At 40.5% G+C, this 21014-nt stretch overlaps 1 protein-coding gene across 5 annotated transcripts in view; it reads right to left on the bottom strand.

Moving 5' to 3' along the window:
* The window catches only part of RCBTB1 (RCC1 and BTB domain containing protein 1), a 51384-nt gene that overhangs the window by 21974 nt on the left and 8396 nt on the right, over positions 1–21014 (bottom strand). For 3 of the 5 annotated variants that reach the window (XR_013345316.1, XM_077811214.1, XM_077811203.1), the window contains exons 2-4: positions 7370–7543; positions 6248–6398; positions 4526–4692 (exon numbers count right to left, since the gene is read on the bottom strand). The exons of 1 other annotated variant lie outside the window; for it this stretch is intronic. Coding sequence is in view for 3 of the 4 variants with exons in the window: in XM_077811214.1 (XP_077667340.1) it covers positions 4526–4692; positions 6248–6398; positions 7370–7513 (462 nt within the window). In the remaining variant the exon portion in view is untranslated. The remainder of the gene's footprint in view (positions 1–4525; positions 4693–6247; positions 6399–7369; positions 7544–21014) is intronic. One more of the 5 variants, XM_077811191.1, reaches the window with a different exon arrangement.

The following is a 21014-nucleotide window of genomic DNA, read 5'->3' as shown; positions in this document are numbered from 1 at the left end:
TGTCCAACCCTAGCTAAAACCAAATCACTGACTTTTTCTTTTAATTTAAAGATTATGAGCTAGATCTGGTACTGTAAGTATAAACATGGCACTTTTTTCAATTACTTATTCCAAAACAGGAGCATCCAAATTTTGTCAAAAATATGGGACATATTTCCAGTGTAAAAGATAAAGGTGGCAGAAGGACATACACAACTTTGAGGGGATGAATTTGAACACACCTCTTCCAATACATTTCAAGACAGTTAAGCGTAACGGGGAATGCAGTGACGGATGTCATTTTCTTTTCCAGCTTTACAGAACTCCCCCCTTCTCACTTAGCAGTCTGTTTCAGGTGGATAAGGATCTAGAGTGTCCTTGGGGTTCCTTATTTCCCCCAACCTGCCACTGGAGCTTGTGAATGGGGAAGTTCTGGTTGACTGTACAAGTTTCAACAGCAATGTTACTTGATAAAAATTGCATTAAGGGAAGTACTGGTTTTGGTGGTAGTTTTGTACAAGAATTTGTTGCTACTGAAAATATCTAAAATTAAGCAAGCAAGATGTTGTCTGTGTTCATAAAACCCTAAAAGATCATGAAATATATACTCCCTCAGGAGACTTTTTCTCCTCCTCTAAAGTCATGTTATTTCATATTTGGTTATCTAGTCCATCCCCAGAGGCAAATGTAGGAATATTTCCTACTGTTTACTGTCCAGTGTTTTGTCCTGCTTTAAATTTACCCTTATGAAAAAGATGTTACCAGACATGCTGCTGATTGCAACTGCAAGACCGAGGTTGCCTTTGCATAAATTCTACGTATCCTTTTTGGTGTTAATTGATCGCTTTACTTTAATATCTATGGATAGAAGATAAATGGAGAAAAACTTTGTGCAAAAGCATCAGCCACACACATTATAACATTACCATCGTGAAAAAAATAAAAAGCATGAGGTTCTTTGTCCATAACTATATCACATCCTTTGCTTTTATTAACTATTCTAATTAATCTAAACCTAAACACCTGCTAAATATATGGAGGGTTGGAGGGGAGGGGGGGGAAAAATGGTACAGTAGAACCTCAGAGTTAAACACACCTAGGGAATGGAGGTTGCTCATAACTCTGAAACATTTGTAACGTTATGGTTACAAACGTCTGAACAAAACATTATGGTTATTCTTTCTAAGATTTACAACCGAACTTTGACTCAATACAGCTTTAAAACTTTACTATACAGAAGAAAAATGCTGCCCTTAACCATCTTAATTTAATTGGATAGAAAGCTGGCTAAACTGGTGGCTCAAAGGTAGTGATCAACAGCTCGATGTCTAGTTGGCAGCCGGTATCAAGCAGAGTGCCCCCAAGGGTCAGTCCTGCGTCTGGTTTTGTTCAATATCTTTATTAATGATCTGGATGATGCGACAGATTGCACCTTCAGCAAGTTCGCGGACGACACTAAGTTTGGGGGAGAGGTAGATCTGCTGGAGGATAGGGATAGGGTCCAGAGTGACCTAGACAAACTGGAGGATTGGGCCAAAAGAAATCTAATGAGGTTCAACAAGTACAAGTGTAGAGTCCTGCACTTAGGACAGAAGAATCCCATGCACCGCTACAGGCTAGGGACTGACTGGCTAAGCAGCTGTTCTGCAGAAAAGGACCTGGGGATTACAGTGGATGAGAAGCTGGATATGAGTCAGCAGTGTGCCCTTGTTGCCAAGAGGATAACGGCATATTGGGCTGCATTAGTAGAAGCATTGCCAGCAGATCGAGGGAAGTGATTATTTCCCTCTATTTGGCTCTGGTGAGGCCACATCTGGAGTATTGTGTCAGTTTTGGGCCCCCCACTACAGAAAGAATGTGGACAAACTGGAGGGAGAGTCTAGCGGAGGGCAACTAAAATGATCAGGGGGTTGGGGCACATGACTTACGAAGAGAGGCTGAGAGAACTGGGCTTGTTTAGTCTGCAAAAGAGAAGAGCAAGGGGGGAATTTGATAGCAGCCTTCAACTGGTGGGTGGGGCGGGGTTCCAAAGAGGGTAGAGCTCAGCTGTTCTCAGTGGTGGCAGATGACAGAATAAGGAGCAATGGTCTTAGAGGTTTTTAAGGCCCGGCTTGACAAAGCCATGGCTGGGATGATTTGGTTGGTGTTGGTCCTGCTTTGTGCAGAGAGTTGGACTAGATGACCTCCTGAGGTCTCTTCCAACCCTAATTTTCTAGGATTCTAATTTACATGAAACAAGCACAAAAACAGTTTCCTTACCTTCTCAAAAAATTCTGTTTAAAAACTTTCCCTTTATTTTTCTACTAGTTTATGTTTAACACAGTACTGTATTTGCTTTTTTTTGGTCTTTGCTGCCGCCTGATTGCACACTTCCAATTCCAAACGAGGTATGTGGTTGGCCAGTCAGTTCACAACTCTGGTGTTCGTAACTCTGAGATTCTACTGTATTAAATGTATCCTTTGTATAACTAACATCCTCTGTGTGTTAAGGTATAATGAAGATGTTTTCAAAGAAGACCATTTACCAGCTTTATTTTTCAGAATTATAATGGAAAAGTGAGACTCTAAATTTAAAGGTTCCTAGAGGTTAAATTGTGAGTGAACTTAAGCATAATTTTCTCCCCACCTTTTAGCAAACCACCACAGTAATGTGAAATTTAAGCCACTGTTATAATATATATATTCTCATTATATAAGACAGCCATCTGTGATTACAGCTTCTGCTCTTTAAACCATGGAATGAACTAGCTGTCTCTATTCATCTGTTCAACAGTTCTCCCAGTTTGACAATTGCTGGTGGTCTGTTTGCCCTTCACTTACCTTTCTTCATCTACTCTAGAGCTCATCATTTAACGTCACATGAACAGTCATGTGACACTTCAAAGACCTTCTGAAATTCCAGAGATTAAAGTCATTTACTTTTGCAGCCAATTCTTTCTGTAAATATTACTCCATATTCCATATGTAAATATTATTCCACATTCCCTTACGTTTTGTATAATCAGGGTTATATATCTTGACAATAAAGCCTCAGTCAACCACTAAGAATGCAGCAGACTATAGATCAAACTAAATGTCTAAATTCCAGGAGGTTAACACTGTAATTAAGTACAGTTTAAATATACATTATGTTCAAAATATGCATTTCAGGTCTCATTCTTCGCACCTGTAGAACATCCCTCCTACTATTTCTCATCTTATCTTGTTTGGACCATAGCACTGCTGCCTAACTAGGTGCACTACACTTCCAAGTTTCATACCCTATGCAAGGCAAAGAAGTGAAAAATCTCAAGATTTAGAAGTTTTTCAGGTCAGGCTTGACGAAGCTCTGGCTAGGATGATTTAACTGGGGATCAGTCCTGGTTTGAGCAGAGGGTTGGACTAGATGACCTCCTGAGGCCCCTTTCAACCCTGATATTCTATGATTTTAAGATCTTTCCTAAGCACAAGCTCCTCTCAAAAGCAGCACATTATCAACAAAAAATTAGCTTCTGAATCTGCCTTCCATCCCCCTCATTACAGATATTGATATGCTACTGTGTGTCATAATGGCAGTAGTATGATTTCATATTAGAATAGGATATGGAGGTGCTCAGATACTATAGTTCTGGGGGCCCAATACATAGACAGAATTATGGCTATTTTGAATTCCTCGTCTTAACTATTTTAAGCTGATTTTAGAATCAAACAATTCAGATGAAGCCCTAAAACAGCATTAGATCAGGCTGATTACTCAGTCTAAAAATACCATTTTTACACTAATTAAAAAGGAAACATTGACCACTCATTAAAAAGGAAACATTGACTAGTCAGTAGTATTTAAAGAAATTTGTGATTTACACTTTCCAGGTAACTACACATGGACAAACCAAGCCTGACTCCACTCATTTCTGCGGGGATATATTTTCTTCAACATATATAGCACAAAGCAGAATTTAGATACAAAGCCAACTATGCCCAATCCCTCTAAATGTATGTGAAGATGGACAGAGCAGAATACTTCCACAATAATGAATAATGCAGAAATCAGATGCAGTATTAAAGAGAACCAAAACACTAAAAGACACCGCAGACTGACCCATCTGCCCAAGGCACACATCTTAAGTGCTACAACAGCGCACACAGAAGGCAACCTTAAATTTGTATCTTTTGAAAGATTCTACCATTTCTGGTACAATTCTCTATTATACAGATAGGGAATGCTAGGGAAAAAGAAAGTCTTTCAAAATTACATTGCTTTTTAGGTGCAGTGTTCTTTCCAGTTTCAGTCTTACTGATAGGCGTCTGATGCACAAAAAACCCACAAGAATACTCACTGGCCTAAATTTTCAAATCACTGTAGGAAGAAGAATTAAAATTGGCCAGGAGAATGAACTACCCCCCCACCCTAAAGAGAGGATGCGTTGGGTTTGAAGCGCACGGGTAAGGTTATTTTGTACCTGTACTGTGGATAGAAAAGGACTTCAATCTCCAAAGCTATCTATCTGATTCCTTTCAGGAACTCCAAGTTTATTGAAAAAGTTAAATAAGAAAATGTAAGACTTACATCTCCATCAGATGATAGGGCCATAGAATGATGAGAACCACAAGCTACTTCAATCACCCTCTTAATTAGCAGGTTGGTACAGACTTGAATAGGAGTAATGCCCTGATTGGTTGTTCCATTCCCAAGCTGGCTGTATCCATTATGTCCCCAAGCATAAACTTCACCATCTGCACAAAACATGCATGTTTGTGATATCACTCCACCGATTCCGAATTAATGAAGATGTTAATTGATTCTAACACTGGTCTTCTCTTTCTTTAACTTCTATAAAAGCATGAGTACAGACAGTGCTATAAGTGAAAGCGAGAGTAGAATAACTAAGTAGTGAGACTAGTGTAGTAATTGTTCTACAGTATATTCTTTGTACGGTATTTAGCCTTCCTTCTCAAGTCTAACTATTCGTGACTATACCATAGCATGAGCTCTGGGTTAATTGAGAAAGATAAATGGTGGCACCTCAATATAATTGAGGACATTGTTAACAGACAGATTTAAATGGTTTCACTAACCTTATTGCAGAATGAAAATGCTTGCTTCCCCACACCACCCTACTATAATTGGCAGTAAATATCATTAACTATTTAAACTGATGTCAGCTGCCTGATCAGACAATACAGACAAAAGCTATTTTCCCCAAACCAAACCAGCTTTCTATATGAATTTGCTGTTCTATAAAGGGAAGCCAACTTTGAGTGGACATTTCCTGGACTCCATTTAGTTTCCTTCCCCTCCTTGGGCTCAGTATTCTTTACCCTTGAGAATTTCTCAAGCAACCTCTTTGCTCTTCTCCGACTTTCTGCCTTCACCAGACTTCCTTTAAACAGATTCTATCTGGCCTCTTGTCCATTCAAGGCAAAGGCGGCTTTGTCCAGTGAGTCCACATTAACTAATTTTGATGTTAAATTATTTTTAATACCCCCTTCCCAGAAAAAAAACAACTGAGCAAGGTGTTTCAATGTTCTCAAAATCCAACATTAAATAAAGGAACCAAGCAAACAATTTAGAGAAGAGAGTGAGCAGTCTGTCATTTTATTCATAATATTTCAGAAGCCTGAAGTCACATGCTACAAAAGCACAGTCTATTCTTATGACAAATTTAACTCAAAACAACTATTTAAAAACAAAGAAAAGTCTAATGTTAAGGTTTGAAGCCATCAAGTCCAGACCCTTTTAATCAGCACTGCCTTGCTAGTCAGCCAATGAACTTCACAACTTCATGTTGGAGTCTGGTTTCCAATTTTATGTTCAAAAGGTAAAATGCATTCATTTCCTTGCCGCTGTTTACTACCCACCCAGTGTTGAGAAATAACCTGCATTCTTTCTTTTGTAAAAGCTGGCTGGTTAGAAGGCCACAAAAACTAGAACATACTATTTGATTCGGATGGTCACCAGGTTTGGAAAATGTTATCTGATCATTAAGTTCTGATAATTAGGAATGCACGTAGCTCCTCCTTCCCAGAGAGAAGACTAAGCAGGTCACCCTCATGGTATGCTTTGGACCAGTTCCTCAGCTAGTGTAAAGTGACTTCAGCAAAGCTATGATCTCTGTAAGTGGAGAGATCTGGCCTTTGAACTTTGTTGGCCCAGGATCAGAATTCCCCAAAGAGCAACAAACCCAGCACATTGGCCAAGTATCAATCTACCAACATATCTCCACTTCTGTTCTTGGTTAACCCTTATAGAATAGGTAACTGATTATTTCACATACTAAATGTTTTCTACCTTCAGTGCTAAGTAGAACATGTGGTCCACTTCCATAACTGAGACTGTTAATCTTCTTTCCACATAAGGCTTCTAATTTCTTTGGTACTATGGTGCTTTGATTATCTCCAGTCCCCAAACAATTACTACAGTTTAGTCCAAACACAAACACCTGGGGGGAAAAAGGGAAAAAAAAACAATTTGCATTTTAAACTATTTAGATTCATATTTATGGAGAGGGAGATAGACAGATATAGATATACAGGGTGAAATCTGACCCTAGTGAAGTGACTGGGAGTTTTCCCATCAACTTCAACGGGGCAAAGATTTCATCCATAGAACTTTACTGGGTTCAAAGGGTTCTACAGCTAGTTCTAGATTCAAATTTAGATTTTTGTTTAATACACACAGAAGGAAGGTTTACGAACCCTAATGGAAATTATTCTACTGAAATCATAGGTCTTTAAATGTTTACGGAAGTGTTTTTAATTGCGTTTTGTACGCTTTAAAGTCAGGCATCCAAATATCTCCTCCTCTTGGGTGCCTAAGCTTATTTAGGGCAATGCACTACTACTACTTCTTCCATAAAAAAGCTGTGACAATTCTATTTTGATTCAGAAAAAAGTTACTTAAATTTAAAAGGATACCTCTAATGGGCATATCCTGGACTGGAGATTCATTTTTATTACAGCTGCTATACCCAATAGCGATCTAAAGGATAGTAAGTTCTTCTAACATTTGTCATAATAATTGCCGGGTTATATTTAAATGTGTGCTAGTATAAGAGATCCAAGAAGTGAAACTGACCAGTCTAGTTCAGTTGTCCAAGTGAAAAGAAATGTAAAGAGACCCAGTTTATGTAGCAAGTTTTTATTTTTTCCATCTTTTCTAATCTAGGACATTAATAGTAATGAAAATAATTTTTGTTAAGAGTGTTTTATTGTGACTCCTTTTACTCTCTTCCCAGTTATGTCCCCATGCAAGATTTCAAATATTTGCAATTCATTTCCGCGACATTCATTCACAGACTGGGACACAGATTCATGCATAGTGTCTTTTGTAGGCTGCTTATTTACAGGCTTTCAAAGGGGTTAGAATTACATCCCAAAATAGATCAGGTATTTCATTTCCTTATAGACTTACCTCATCATTATGGGTAATGTATATAGCTTCATTGGCCGATGTGCCAAATACACATGCTTTCCTAATAGATGCTATTTCTTGAGGTGAAAGCAAGGTAAATATTGGCCACTTTCCTACATCCACCATGACTATGTTGGGTTTCATATAATTCCTATAAGAAAGTTGACATTTCTGCTGTAAAAAGGGGGGGGGGGGAACAAAAACAAACTATTAAAAAGGCTTATTTTTTGTTTTCAACAAAAGGCACAAGATATTCTTCTTTAGAAAAGAAAATAGCACCTAAAACTTAACTACAGAGACATTAGTCTCTCTGATGAATGAATATTCTATTCCTATTTAAGATGTGTAATCATACAACATACCAAGGAAGAACAAATAGCTAGTCCTAGACAGGATATTAGAGAAATGTCATTAAAAACAAATACCTGCTGGGCTACTTTGAATTAATAACTACTGAAAAAACCCTGATAAAGACACCGTTCTACTTGAAAAATCCATATGTCGATAAAATATGCAACCTAGCAAGTATTGCCTTTCAGTGGCAGTAGATTTCTGAGCTTTATTTTGGATCTTATTTTCTTCTGTATTACATTCAATTCTCTTGTAAACGTGAAACAGTATTCCAAGCCTAGATTCCATTTAAATAAAAACAAGCAGATCTTAAAGTAAAATATCTGTCTCCTATAACGAGTGTGCAATCCAATTAATTCTGGACAGTGTGAAATCCCAATATATGCAAGTAGCACACGATGCCAGTTTGTTAGGGTTTTTTGTTAAAGTACTGGGGATGTCCTGGGGACGGGGGCTGATTTAAAACTTTCCTTGTGGACAAAAATAACTATTTTTGAGCATGGGAGAATTACAGCACAAAACCATGATCTGTTTGCTTCAGACTAAATGAAAAACATTGGAGAACTCTGTGCAGAGCAACTAGTCATTACTGGTTAATTGGGAAACACTTTGGACTGCATTAGAACATTGGAAGATGGACAAAAGTATCATCAAATCTGCCAGAGAAACAAGATCACTCTGTATAACTTACAAATTTCTACCACCCTCATCACCTTTAGTTTGCGCATGAACACTGTGTGGATTCAAGGAGGAGATAAAAATACTCAAAAAAAGAAGCAACTATGCAAGATGTTTTAGATCTGATCAGATCCTCACACAAAAGAAAAATCATGTTAGCACTGATGCTCCAAAGAGATTCTGCTGTTAGTACTTCTCCACATTTATGTGATATGCTAGTACTTCCTGGGCACAGATCTGTGCTCTCACCAGAGCATTCCATAAAATGACAGCACTATGGTACGCACTGGTCATGTATGACCCAGGAACCTCTTTGCGCCAACTAGAAAGGGGCACAGAGGGGTGCCTAGATGTTACAGGGACCTCCTGGGTCTGGAATATACATTCTAGTTCACCGGCAAGTCTCATGTGAGGTCCGAAATAAAAGCTGCTGTCACACACTGGTCATCAAAATCATCATGAAACATGTTGTTAAGGGGTTACGTGTGTGTGTGTCTATAGACAGACATACACGCACACACAAAATTATGTTAAGGTCTGTATTTTGGAACTGATCTCCAGCAAAGAGGAAATACAGGTTCTGTCAGAAGAGAAATTGCTATCTAGCAGTCTGAACTATACAGTGCTTAATTTACAAGTAAACAAAGGGCCTCTTCTCACCAGTCTAAACTGAATGCTAACGAAGGATTGTGAAAGATTCAAAAGATGAAAGTAACAGGAGGAAGCAAGCAGTGGGAGTGTAGGGGAGACAACCCTATTCTGACCTGGACACTGGAGGGTAGCTAGGGCGGGAGCGGGGCAGCGGCCGCTTCCCCACCGAGCACAAGTGGCGCCTTTTTTAATTTTTACTCACTTCGGCGTTGGGTCCTTCAGTGCCACTGAAGACCCGGAGCGCCGCCCGACCTGCCGCCAAACAGCTGGAGCATCGCCGGGTGAGTACAAGCGGGTGGTGCCTTTATCATCACCGCTCCCCCTGTTTTCTCCACCTGGTTACACCACTGTCTGGACACCCAAGGTCTGCTCTAGTAATCTGGGGGACAAAGAAGACACCCTAGCATCCTTCACTATGGAAGCAAATGGATAATGAGTTTGCTTCATGCAAGAGGGATCTCAACCACACTTGGTTGAAAATGCTGGAAAGAACCTTGGGTGAGACTAGCTTCTTTAAACAAGATGTTCACCTGTTAGTTATGTTTAGTCTCTAGAAAGTGTTTTACGATTGTTTTATATGTAACCATTTGTTTCCAATATTCTTATTCACTTCAATGTCAGTTCTTTAACAGTAAACAGATGCATTTATAGTGAAAAAAATTAAGTGTTTAACAAAGCTGTGTTCTAAGGTATAAGTTGGTGTTTACTGTTCCTTTGGGAACAGTAGGCCTAGTAATTCTGAGTGCTCAGTGGATAAGGAGCTGGGCACTACAGGGAATGCTCAGAAGACTCAGGAATTGATGTATGCCTATAACTACGTGGTACAGGCACAGCAAGGCCTGCAGAGGTCTGGATTGCCAGAGGCTGGTGATTTCAAGGAGCTGACCCACAGAAGGTACAGACAACACTTCCTCACGCTATAGGCAGATGGTGGTGAGGTGCCTCATGACCCTGGGTACCGTCACATAGAAATAATACTGTTAACATAATATCTATTATACCTAAAAGACTATGTTAAAAGAGTTAAAATTGCAGAGTCAAACACTCAGTTAAGAAGTGCAACCTATATCCTGTCCTCCTCAGCTCCTATCCAACCCCTTCCAGCTGCTCCCTTTCTTCCTCCCCCACTTTCTGGCTCCTGCAACCTCCCACCCCACAATCCCATTTTCTCCTCCCTCACTCCTCCCATTTCTCATCCCTCTGAATTCAAGACAGGCTTTCCACCCCACCCCACCCCCCCATCCATGCTTCCCTGCTCTCACTGCTTCTACTTCGGGTGCCCAGGAAGAGAATCCCCCTACTCCCAGTTCCTGATACCATAGCATTTCAGGACACCAAGAGGAGCAATTGCAAGAAAAGTCCTGCTCAGTCCCTGCAGCCCTTAGCTGGAGCATGCTTAGTGCATAAAGAATCTTCAGAAGACATAGCTTCCAAACTTACAAGTCTGAGTTTTTTCAAAAATGTGTAACTTGGCCAAGTTTTGACTATTTTCCACACAGAGTAAATGAAGGTTAGTTACTTGTAACCATACTTTATGCAGAGTCAATCAGCAAGTTCACACTCTTGGGATGCGCCAACTGGTGCAGCTTGGCTAGTGGAACTTCTGCTATCAGGGTCGATTAGAGTGCTCACATGCCCTTCTCCCCACTTCCCTAGATATTCTAGCCCATTCTGAGGGCATGGCTATCAAAAGGGCTTGGTGACACAAGTGGCCTCAGTTTCTTCCATCCCTATTACAGAATCCAGTGATAACCTTAATTGGGACTCCACAGAAGAGGGGAAGGTGGGCAGGGAATGGAAGTATGTAGAGTCCATCTCGAAGAACTACAGTTACAAGTAACCTCCATTTCCTTCAAGAATCCTCTGAATATTCCTACTCTTGGGACAGTTTGGCAAAGAGTACATAAAAGGTGGATGTAGGAACACTGAGTCCTAATTAAACAAAACAACTGAAGTACCACTTTGGCAAACTGTGCATCAGATCTGGCTGCCAAATCTAAAAAGGCACACTGTTTAGTGAAAGTGTGAGCTGAACTCCATATTTACATATTTCAATAATGGGAACATGTCTACCATATGCTACAGATGTAGCAACTTCACTGGTAGAATGAAATTTAAGAACTGCAGGAGGAGAGAGTGAAGAACTTTTATAAAGGTCCTCTATATACTGTCTGACCCACTGACAGGGAATGGGCAGAGACAGCTTGACCCTTGACCAACATATGATATAAACAATGTAGCAGAGGACCTAAAGTCTTTAGTTCTGTTCAGATCAGAATGCATTCTCTGTGTCTAAATAATGTAATTTAGATTTGCCCTTACATGCCCATGGTTGGGGAAGAATACTGGTAAATTTACACACTGATTTATATCAAAAGTCTTAAGTTACCCCAGATTCCTTCCTAAAGTGAGGTATCAGATATCTGTTTAGAAGTATCTGATCCCAGAGGCTTGACCGACAAAAGTTTCTTGTAACAGAAGAGCCTGAAGTCTTGTCTAGCTCTGTGGGGCTGAGGAGGGCCCCAAATAGTACAATACGAACAAGAATGCCTTTCTCCTAGGCATTTCAGCACTGAACATGCACATCAGATGTGGCGAAGACAGCCGGGCATGACAAACACCCTTTAAAACAATGTTTCTTGATCTTCAAATCTACCATGATATTGTATAAGTAACTTACTTTACACTGAAACTTAATCTAAACCTATTTCTAAAACGAGCTTACTCTAAAACTATTAACTACTAACTAATCTAAGAATGGAAAGATTATTTTATATCGATGGATCCCTGCAATCTGGAGAGGTCTGTGTACATTCACCGTTGCAGTTGGAAGGAAGTGAGGCAGCAACCAGAGCCAGGCTCCCTTTTATAGCCACACCCTCAGAATGTGTTAGAACATTAAGGGTGCAGGAGGGGTTTGTGAACATTCTAACCCATACTACAACCAGAACACTGCACTGTCCAAGCTGTCAGTGCAACTCAAGAGTGTAAATATGTTCAGGACACTTGAAGAAAAGGCACCTCCCCTGACACCACACAATCTCACTGCCAAATTTTATGTGTCTACTCCAACACAAAGAAGTGCTAGAGCTTCTCAATTAAATGGATTTAAGCATTTTTTCCAATATTACGGAGAGACACATTGTTTGCTCAACTCACACTTGGAAATGAATTAACTGCTCTAGCTGAAATTTTTCAAAAATTGAATGAACAGTTAAAGTTTGCAAGAGTTACAAGCAGCTGAAAACAAGTTCTTATAATGGCAAGTATTAGGCGACCTTAACTACAGCTGGCACTACAAGCTCAGCCTACAATAAAACAAGAGATTATGTTCCTCAAAAAAAAAAAAAATCAGATTGCGTAGCTACATTCTGTTAAATGCAGTATTATTGATTATAGTCCATCACAAAAGTTTCACAACTGTGCAGCTCTCAGTTATCAACTAGAGTTCTGATGCAGGAAGTCACTCTGAGTGAGCGGACCCCTGTATCTGTATGGAGCCTCAATGGAGTCAGTGGGTCTGCCTGTGCAGATTAAACACATCAACTACTAACTACTCCGACTCAGGAAGACTATTCCTAATCAGAAGCCAGAGTGACAGAAGTTGATGGTACTCAGAATTAAAGACATATGTGGTTGTAAAATGGGGAATACACTTGCCTCTGCCACGTAGAGAATGAAGAGTTAAATGTTCAGAACACTACACAATGAAGTGCTATATAAAACCTAAAAATTACTTTCACATGAGATTAACGCTATAAGCCAAGTCATGTAAATTATCTGGACTGGCTGTTTATGACTTTAGCACGTGGTCAAGTACCAAAATACAAATCTGAAAAATTTATTCTGGATGTTGCAAAATCTCACAATTTTAGGTGTTTTTCTTGAAGCCCCACATTCTTGAGTCAAGCTATTACATGAGAATCTCAGCTTTTTAAGATGAAAGTTGCTAGCCTGCATGGTTGTGCAGGAAAGACTGAAAATGAGACCCAAGACTAAATGCTTGAAAAACAAAGAACCCTTTTTTTAATGTCATGATTGGTTGGGGCGAGACACAATAGCTGAATGCTCAGAGTCGACAATACTATTGTGCTTCATTCTGTGTTTACAGTCATCTTAGGCAAACTCTTCTTACCAGAGTTAGTTTACTGCAAAACCTCAAAAAATCCTCGAGATTTGGAAAGGAAAATTACATTAATTTAAATGTAAGAGAAGGCCCACACCGAAGAGCCTGCTTTGTCCAGAGGACCTTTTGTAGGCTCAAAATGGAAGAAAGAATGAAAAGCAGATGCATGTAAATAGTTCAGTAGTTAGGAATGCAAGTGTCATCTACCACCCTGACCAGATAGTTTATAAAACTTTTAAAAACCTAACAAGACCCACTCTGCCACTGAAGCACTGTGTGACCTTGGGCTTGTCCCTTCAAATCTGAGAGACTTTGCTTCCCCTTTGTCTACTTACCTTGAGAGACAGTGAATCAAAGGCCACATTTATGATACAGAATTTTACCAACAAGTTCTCCATTGAGGATACTCTCAGTTCAGCTGCAGGAGCTAATTTGGCACTGATGGTAACTTCTGGCATCCTTACCTTACCTACAGGGAGGGCTGTCATCAATGCAGCTAAACCAATGGAAATGTTTCGGTGGAATTCTTTAATGGAGGGAAGTCCTAAATAAGCAGCCATCCTAGGTAAACTGTGACCCTAAGCTGCGGAGCAATGCATAGGACAAGTTTCAACACTCAGTTACTGTAAATAGTTTGTTATTGTTTTTTAATGTAAAAAAAGCTATGAAACCATGACAACCTTATCTCTAAATCTTTGACAAGATATTTAAAGGCTATAAAATCATAAGTATTCATGTACATGTTTTAAAGGGACACCTCCAACATCAGGTTAAAAAAAGTGACTAATAATGCAACCACCACCTAAAATTATAAGAGCAAAAAAGTTGTATGTTTATTTTATTTGTTTACTTTGTGCATTTGACCGTACTTTCAGTATACTTAGTTCGTCCTTTTGTGTTCCTGGATCTTCACGCAATAACAGGAATATATACATTTAGCTGTTTTCCTATCTTTTTTAAAAAAAGGCAGAAGTTGGTAAACCTCTCAGCAGCGAATTTAGTACCTGAAACTACTTTTAATACATTTTTTAAAAGTTGACTACAACAAAGATTTTTCAAAAATAGTAGCCTAAAGTAAGACTCCTAAATTCATAGGAAGGCATCTACCTCATTTTCAAGAGCACTGAGCACCCAAGAGGAGGCTGCTAGATACCCAGCACTCTTGAAAAAACAACATAGGTGCCCACATATGGATTTAGGAGCCTAACTTTAGGCTACTATATCTGAAAACTGTGGCCTAGATTTCAAGTGTATATAGTCTCTATATAGTTATTACTCATTCCACAAAAGCTTGTTTACAAAGTTCTTTCAAAACTAAACACCAGAAAGACCTACACATTACTGTAATTTATACAGCTAAACAATGAGCTTGCATTTAAACTCTCTTAATCAGTAACAATTATCTATTGGAAGCTAGTTAGTTGCCAAGATCTAAAAAACCTCAGAATCGTTTACCAACTTCGACAAATCTTTAACCTAGACTGCACACACAGCACCATACTTAGAATCACGCTCTCTCTTATAAACCATCACCTTTGATTTATACTGAATTCCTCTACCATTGCAGTCCAACATCCTGTTTACTCTATGTGAAGAGGGGAAAGGTCTAGTCAGCGGATAACGTATCTCTTAGACCTCTCCAGCTGTAGAGGATATGCTATTTGTATTTGCTCCCAACTAAAGAAGCAGCTCCTGCTAGATACAAAATGGCAACCAAACAATTATATATAAGACTTTTACACCAGTGGTTTTCAAACTGCGGGTCACAACCCAGTACTGTAAGACACTCGGTCGTGGCGGCTCTGGTCAGCACCGCCAACCAGGCCATTAAAAGTCCTGTCGGCGGTGCTGCCCAGCTAAGGCAGGCTAGTCCCTACCTGTTTTGACACCGCACTGAACCCCGGAAGCGGCCAGGAGCAGGTCCAGCTCCTAGGTAGGGGGAGCGTGGTGCCCATGGGGCTCTGCACGCTGCCCAGCCCCAAGCACCAGCTCTACACTCCCACTGGATGCTGGGGCAGGCAGGGGGCGAAGTGTCTGTGACCTAGAGCCACGCGGAGCCGCTTGTGCGCCTCCACCTAGGAGCCAGACCTGCTGCTGGCCGCTTCCGGAGCGCAGTGCAGTGCGGTCCGTGGTGCCAGGACAGGCAGGAAGCCTGCCTTAGCACCCCAACTGCGCCGCTGACCGGGAGCCACCCAAGTTAAGCCCACGCCCCAACCCCATGCCCTGATCCCCTGCCCCTTCCTGCACCCCGAACCCCCCTCATCCCCGACCCAGAGCCTGCACCCCCAACTGAAAGCCCTGACCCCCTCCCGCACCCCAACCCAAGCCCAGAGCCCCCCACACACACCCTAAACCCCTCATCCCCAGCTCTGTTGGGTTGTGGGCATCAACACTTTTCTTCAACTGGTCACCAGAAAAAGTTTGAAAACCACTCTTACACACTATAAGTGCTTTAGGACAGATAGACAAATTTTAATTCAGCAACAAGCTTTGGGAAAGGAACATGATCAACTCGCTTGCTCAGTGGATTTTGAGTCAGGAATGCTGTAGCTCACGAAAGCTTATGCTCAAATAAATTGGTTAGTCTCTAAGGTGCCACAAGTACTCCTTTTCTTTTTGCGTTCACTGGTGTTATTCAGGAGGTCAGACTAGATCATCATAAAAGATTCTTCTGGCCTTAATCTATTAGGATTTCCTCCTACATGCATAGATTTGGCAATCATGTACATTCCGTTGACAAGCCATTAGGAAAGCTTTTCTTTTTTCTTTTTTTTTGTTAAAAACTTTCTTCAGTAGATGAATTACTACCTTTAAATGTATTTGAGTTATAAAGATCACAGCAACAAACATAATTTCAACCCAGAACATGTTGCTTTCTATGAAATGGTGGTCTATAAAAGTACGTCTAAACTGCAAAAAACAAAAACTCAAGGCAGCAAGTCTCTAAACCCCGGTCAACTGACTCAAGCTCACACTACCCGGCTAAAAACAGCAGTGTAAATGTTTGGGCTGGGGATGGGCTCCAAAACCCAGTGGGGAAGGAGAGGGGTGGGAGAAAGGAGAGGAAATGAGGGTATTGGAGCTCAGGCTCCAGCCCAAGCCCGAATGTCTACACTACTATTTTAAGCACAGTAGCATGAGAGCTGATCCAGACTCAGAGGCTTGCTGCCACAGGTCTTTTACTGCAATGCATACCCTTACAATTCCTAGGAATTCATGGCTGACCTCTGAGTTTACTTGGCATATTTGCAGACAAACTACCCACATGATTCAAGAGATAGGCTCTTGTGCACACTCTATTTGGCACACACAAGTAAAAAGACTGGAGGCAAACACTATAAGAATACAGACAAGCTTGAGCAATACAAGACCTCGAATCTACTCAAAGATGCAAAGTGCTATGGAAAAGAGGTTACAAACAGATTTGTCATGGAATGAAATTAAAGCTAAGTCTGCCTGTTATTTTCAAGAGTAGAAGGAATCCCTTGAGATCAACTTTTTACACAGCAATAGCTAAGAAAGGTATCTGGGCTCACTGAAACTTCAGATTCACCTTGCATGTCCAGGATTGATTGTCCACTGTTTTGTCAGTACACCTCTTAGCAGCCTTTATATTTTAAGGCTACCTCTAAACTACAAGCACTTCAGCAGCACAGCTGCAGCTATGAGGGAAGGGGTTTTCCCATTGATATAATTAATCCACCTTTCCAAGAGGCAGCAGCTAGTTGAACAGAAGAATTCTTCTGTTGACCTAGCTGCATCTACACTGGGGGTTAGGTTGAGCTAACTATGGTGCTCATGGTGTGATATTTTTCTTCTAATTTTTAAGTACAGACTAAGCCTTTGTCTAGCCCCTTGCTCCGATACTTAATATTTTTACAAGTGACCAATTTATTTACCATCTAATGGTGCTACCACCTATATGATCAAAATATTTTAAAGAACAGCTACATTGGTTTTTTTTATTAACTGTAGCACTCCTAACATTAACTGCAAATTTGGAAGTCTCATTTTAAAACATTTATTTTAGAGTGAAATCTATTAACATGGATATTTCTTTTCTGGCTTCTGTAGCAAGTAACTGAAGACACCAGTGTGACTAACATGCACTCTCAGGAGGACTAAAAATTCACTGGCCATTAAGATGTGCTATTAACCATAATTGCCTATTTTACTATATGTTGGAACAGCGTTCTAAAATGGACTCCTTATGTACCCCACTTGAGCATCTCAAGCAAGAAAGATACCATACATTACTCAACAAGGAGTCCGGTGACACCTTAAAGACTAACAAATTTATTTGGGCATAAGCTTTTGTGGGTAACAAACAAAAAACTGGTTTTCTTCTCTTGATCTTCAGTTTAGTTTTCTATTCCACATCATATAATCTGATTTTATCCACGGATCTCTGACATGGGATCTTGTCAAATGCTTTTCCAAAAAAAAAAAAAAAAAAAAAATCTAGCTCCATTATAGTCCCTGCATTTCTCATCCATAGTGGTAGTATTTAACAAGAACTCCAGCAGGTTATTCAAATATGAATTCCCTCTCTCTAAAAGTGTGATTGTCCAAGGCTTACCATTATTCTTCTTAAATTAGTTTCAAGAATTTTTTTCCCTCCCATCACAAATGAGTCCTTTGCCTATAATTTTCTAGTTTCTTTCTTGACCATTTGCTATAATGAAATTGTGTTTACCAATTCACAACCCTCAAATCTCTCTGAAATATAGTGACCAATTAAAAATTTACAGATGTCCTAGTTAACGGCTTCCTGCCTGCTAGGTGATATGAGAGTACAGTACCCTTTATTATGGTGGGTTTCCCACACCCACGTCACTGCAGTGGTTAGCTATTGCCAGTAGATGGTGCAGTTTGCTACAGTATTTTGTTATGAATTGGCATTTTTTTACATTAATGTCAGGGCTCTTTTTGTTTTTGATTAAGCCTAAATTAATCATACTTCCTTTAAAGCTCATTATTTCACAATATCTGACCTACTGCTTTGATAGCTTTAAGAGCGCCTAACTGTTTCTGTTAGTTTCTATTAGTTGTACACTACAAGTTCCTCTGTTGTTGAAGGAAAATTAATTCCCAACCTGGTCACAGGTCCATCCTTTTCCTCTCTAAAGACAGTATAAAACTTCCATACAGGGGAATAAAAACTTGTTTTGGAAAGATGTCAGCTTATAGTTACGCCTGTTATCAAAGTAATGTCCCACTTAGTTTCTGAATCCTCTGACAGTGGGTGAAGCAAACCTTCCAGGAACTATTTGGTGTCCCTAGCCTCTGTTTGCCAGAATCTGGGATTGGGTGACAGGGCATTGATCACTTGATGATTACCTGTCTGTTAACTCCCCTTGAGGCACCTGCCATTGGCCACTGTCAGAGAACAGGATACTGGGCTTGATGGCCCTTTAGTCTGACTCAGTATGGCTGCTCTTATGTTCTATGTAGACAATTTGCAATATATTATTTTTGTCCCATCCCTCACCATATTCTAAATACAACCTCAGATTCCTGTGCAAGGCTCTTTGCGTAAATCATTTATTATTTTTATTTTTGCAGGAACAGCCCAGAGGAAACTACACAGCTATGAAAGCATAGGGATGAATGCGCATCCTTCAGAATCCATCCATACTACGACAAATTGTGGAACAGGATAACACTACCTTATTTACAAAAAGAAAAGGAGTACTTGTGGCACCGTAGAGACTAACATTTATTTGAGCATAAGCTTTCGTGAGCTACAGATCTCTTCATCGGATGCATTCAGTGGAAAATACAGTGGGGAGATTTATATACATAGAGAACATGAAACAATGAGTGTTACCATACACACTGTAACCAGAGTACCAGAAAACACCATCCTAGCCACTATGGATGTAGAAGCCCTCTACACCAACATTCCACACAAAGATGGACTACAAGCCGTCAGGAACAGTATCCCCGATAATGTCACGGCAAACCTGGTGGCTGAACTTCGTGACTTTGGCCTCACCCATAACTATTTCACATTTGGGGACAATGTATACCTTCAAATCAGCAGCACTGCTATGGGTACCTACATGGCCCCACAGTATGCCAACATTTTTATGGCTGACTTAGAACAACGCTTCCTCAGCTCTCGTCCCCTAATGCCCCTACTCTACTTGCGCTACATTGATGACAACTTCATCATCTGGATCCATGGAAAAGAAGCCCTTGAGGAATTCCACCATGATTTCAACAATTTCCATCCCACATTCAACCTCAGCCTGGACCAGTCCACACAAGAGATCCACTTCCTGGACACTACGGTGCTAATAAGAGATGGTCACATAAACATCACCCTATACCAGAAACCTGCTGACCGCTATTCCTACCTACATGCCTCCAGCTTTCATCCAGACCACACCACACGATCCATTGTCTACAGCCAAGCTCTATGATACAATCGCATTTGCTCCAATCCCTCAGACAGAGACGAACACCTACAAGAGCTCTATCAAGCATTCTTACAACTACAATACCCACCTGCTGAAGTGAAGAAACAGATTGACAGAGCCAGAAGAGTACCCAGAAGTCACCTATTACACGACAGGCCCAACAAAGAAAATAACAGAACTCCACTAGCCATCACCTTCAGCCCCCAACTAAAACCTCTCCAACGCATCATCAAGGATCTACAACCTATCCTGAAGGACGACCCATCACTCTCACAGATCTTGGAAGACGGGCTGTCTGTAAGCAAGGACTGGCCTCCCAACCTGAAGCAAATACTCACCAGCAACCACACAACAGAACCACTAACCCAGGAACCTATCCTTGCAACAAAGCCCGTTGCCAACTGTGTCCACATATCTATTCAGGGGACACCATCATAGGGCCTAATCCCATCAGCCACACTATCAGAGGCTCGTTCACCTGCACATCCACCAATGTGATCTATGCCATCATGGGCTAGCAATGCCCCTCTGCCATGTACATTGGCCAAACTGGACAGTCTCTACGTAAAAGAATAAATGGACACAAATCAGACGTCAAGAATTATAACATTCAAAAACCACTTGGAGAACACTTCAGTCTCTCTGGTCACTCGATTACAGACCTAAACGTGGCAATTCTTCAACAAAAAAACTTCAAAAACAGACTCCAACGAGAGACTGCTGAATTGGAATTAATTTGCAAACTGGATACAATTAACTTAGGCTTGAATAGAGACTGGGAGTGGATGGGTCATTACACAAAGTAAAACTATTTCCCCATGTTCATCCCTCCCCCCCCCCCCACTGCTCCTCAAACGTTCTTGTCAACTGCTAGAAATGGCCCACCTTGATTATCACTACAAAAGGTTCCCCCCTGCGCCCCCTCTCTCCTGCTGGTAATAGCTCATCTTAAGTGATCACTCTGGTTACAGTGTGTATGGTAACACCCATTGTTTCATGTTCTCTATGTATATAAATCTCCCCACTGTATTTTCCACTGAATGCGTCTGATGAAGTGAGCTGTAGCTCACAAAAGCTTATGCTCAAATAAATTTGTTAGTCTCTAAGGTGCGACAAGTACTCCTTTTCTTTTTGCGAATACAGACTAACACGGCTGCTACTCTGGAAACTACCTTATTTGGTGATCTTTTCCAGGTCCACTTTCATCAGAAATGTAACGTTTGATTATTTATTTGTATTGTGGCAACCCCTAGAGGCCTCAGCCCACTGTGCTAAACACTATACAAACATAACAAAGACAGTCCTTGCCTTGAGGAGCTTATATTCTAAGTATAAGAGAAGACACAACAGGTGAAAACAGACATTACAGGATTTGAAGGCATCATGGCAGAGGTCAGTTTTAAGGAGGATCTAG

This window comes from Eretmochelys imbricata, chromosome 1 (assembly GCF_965152235.1).
Source record: "Eretmochelys imbricata isolate rEreImb1 chromosome 1, rEreImb1.hap1, whole genome shotgun sequence".
In the NCBI taxonomy this organism is placed as follows: domain Eukaryota; kingdom Metazoa; phylum Chordata; order Testudines; family Cheloniidae; genus Eretmochelys; species Eretmochelys imbricata.
Note: the sequence above shows the minus strand (reverse complement) of the source record. Positions and strands in the feature narration are given on the sequence as shown.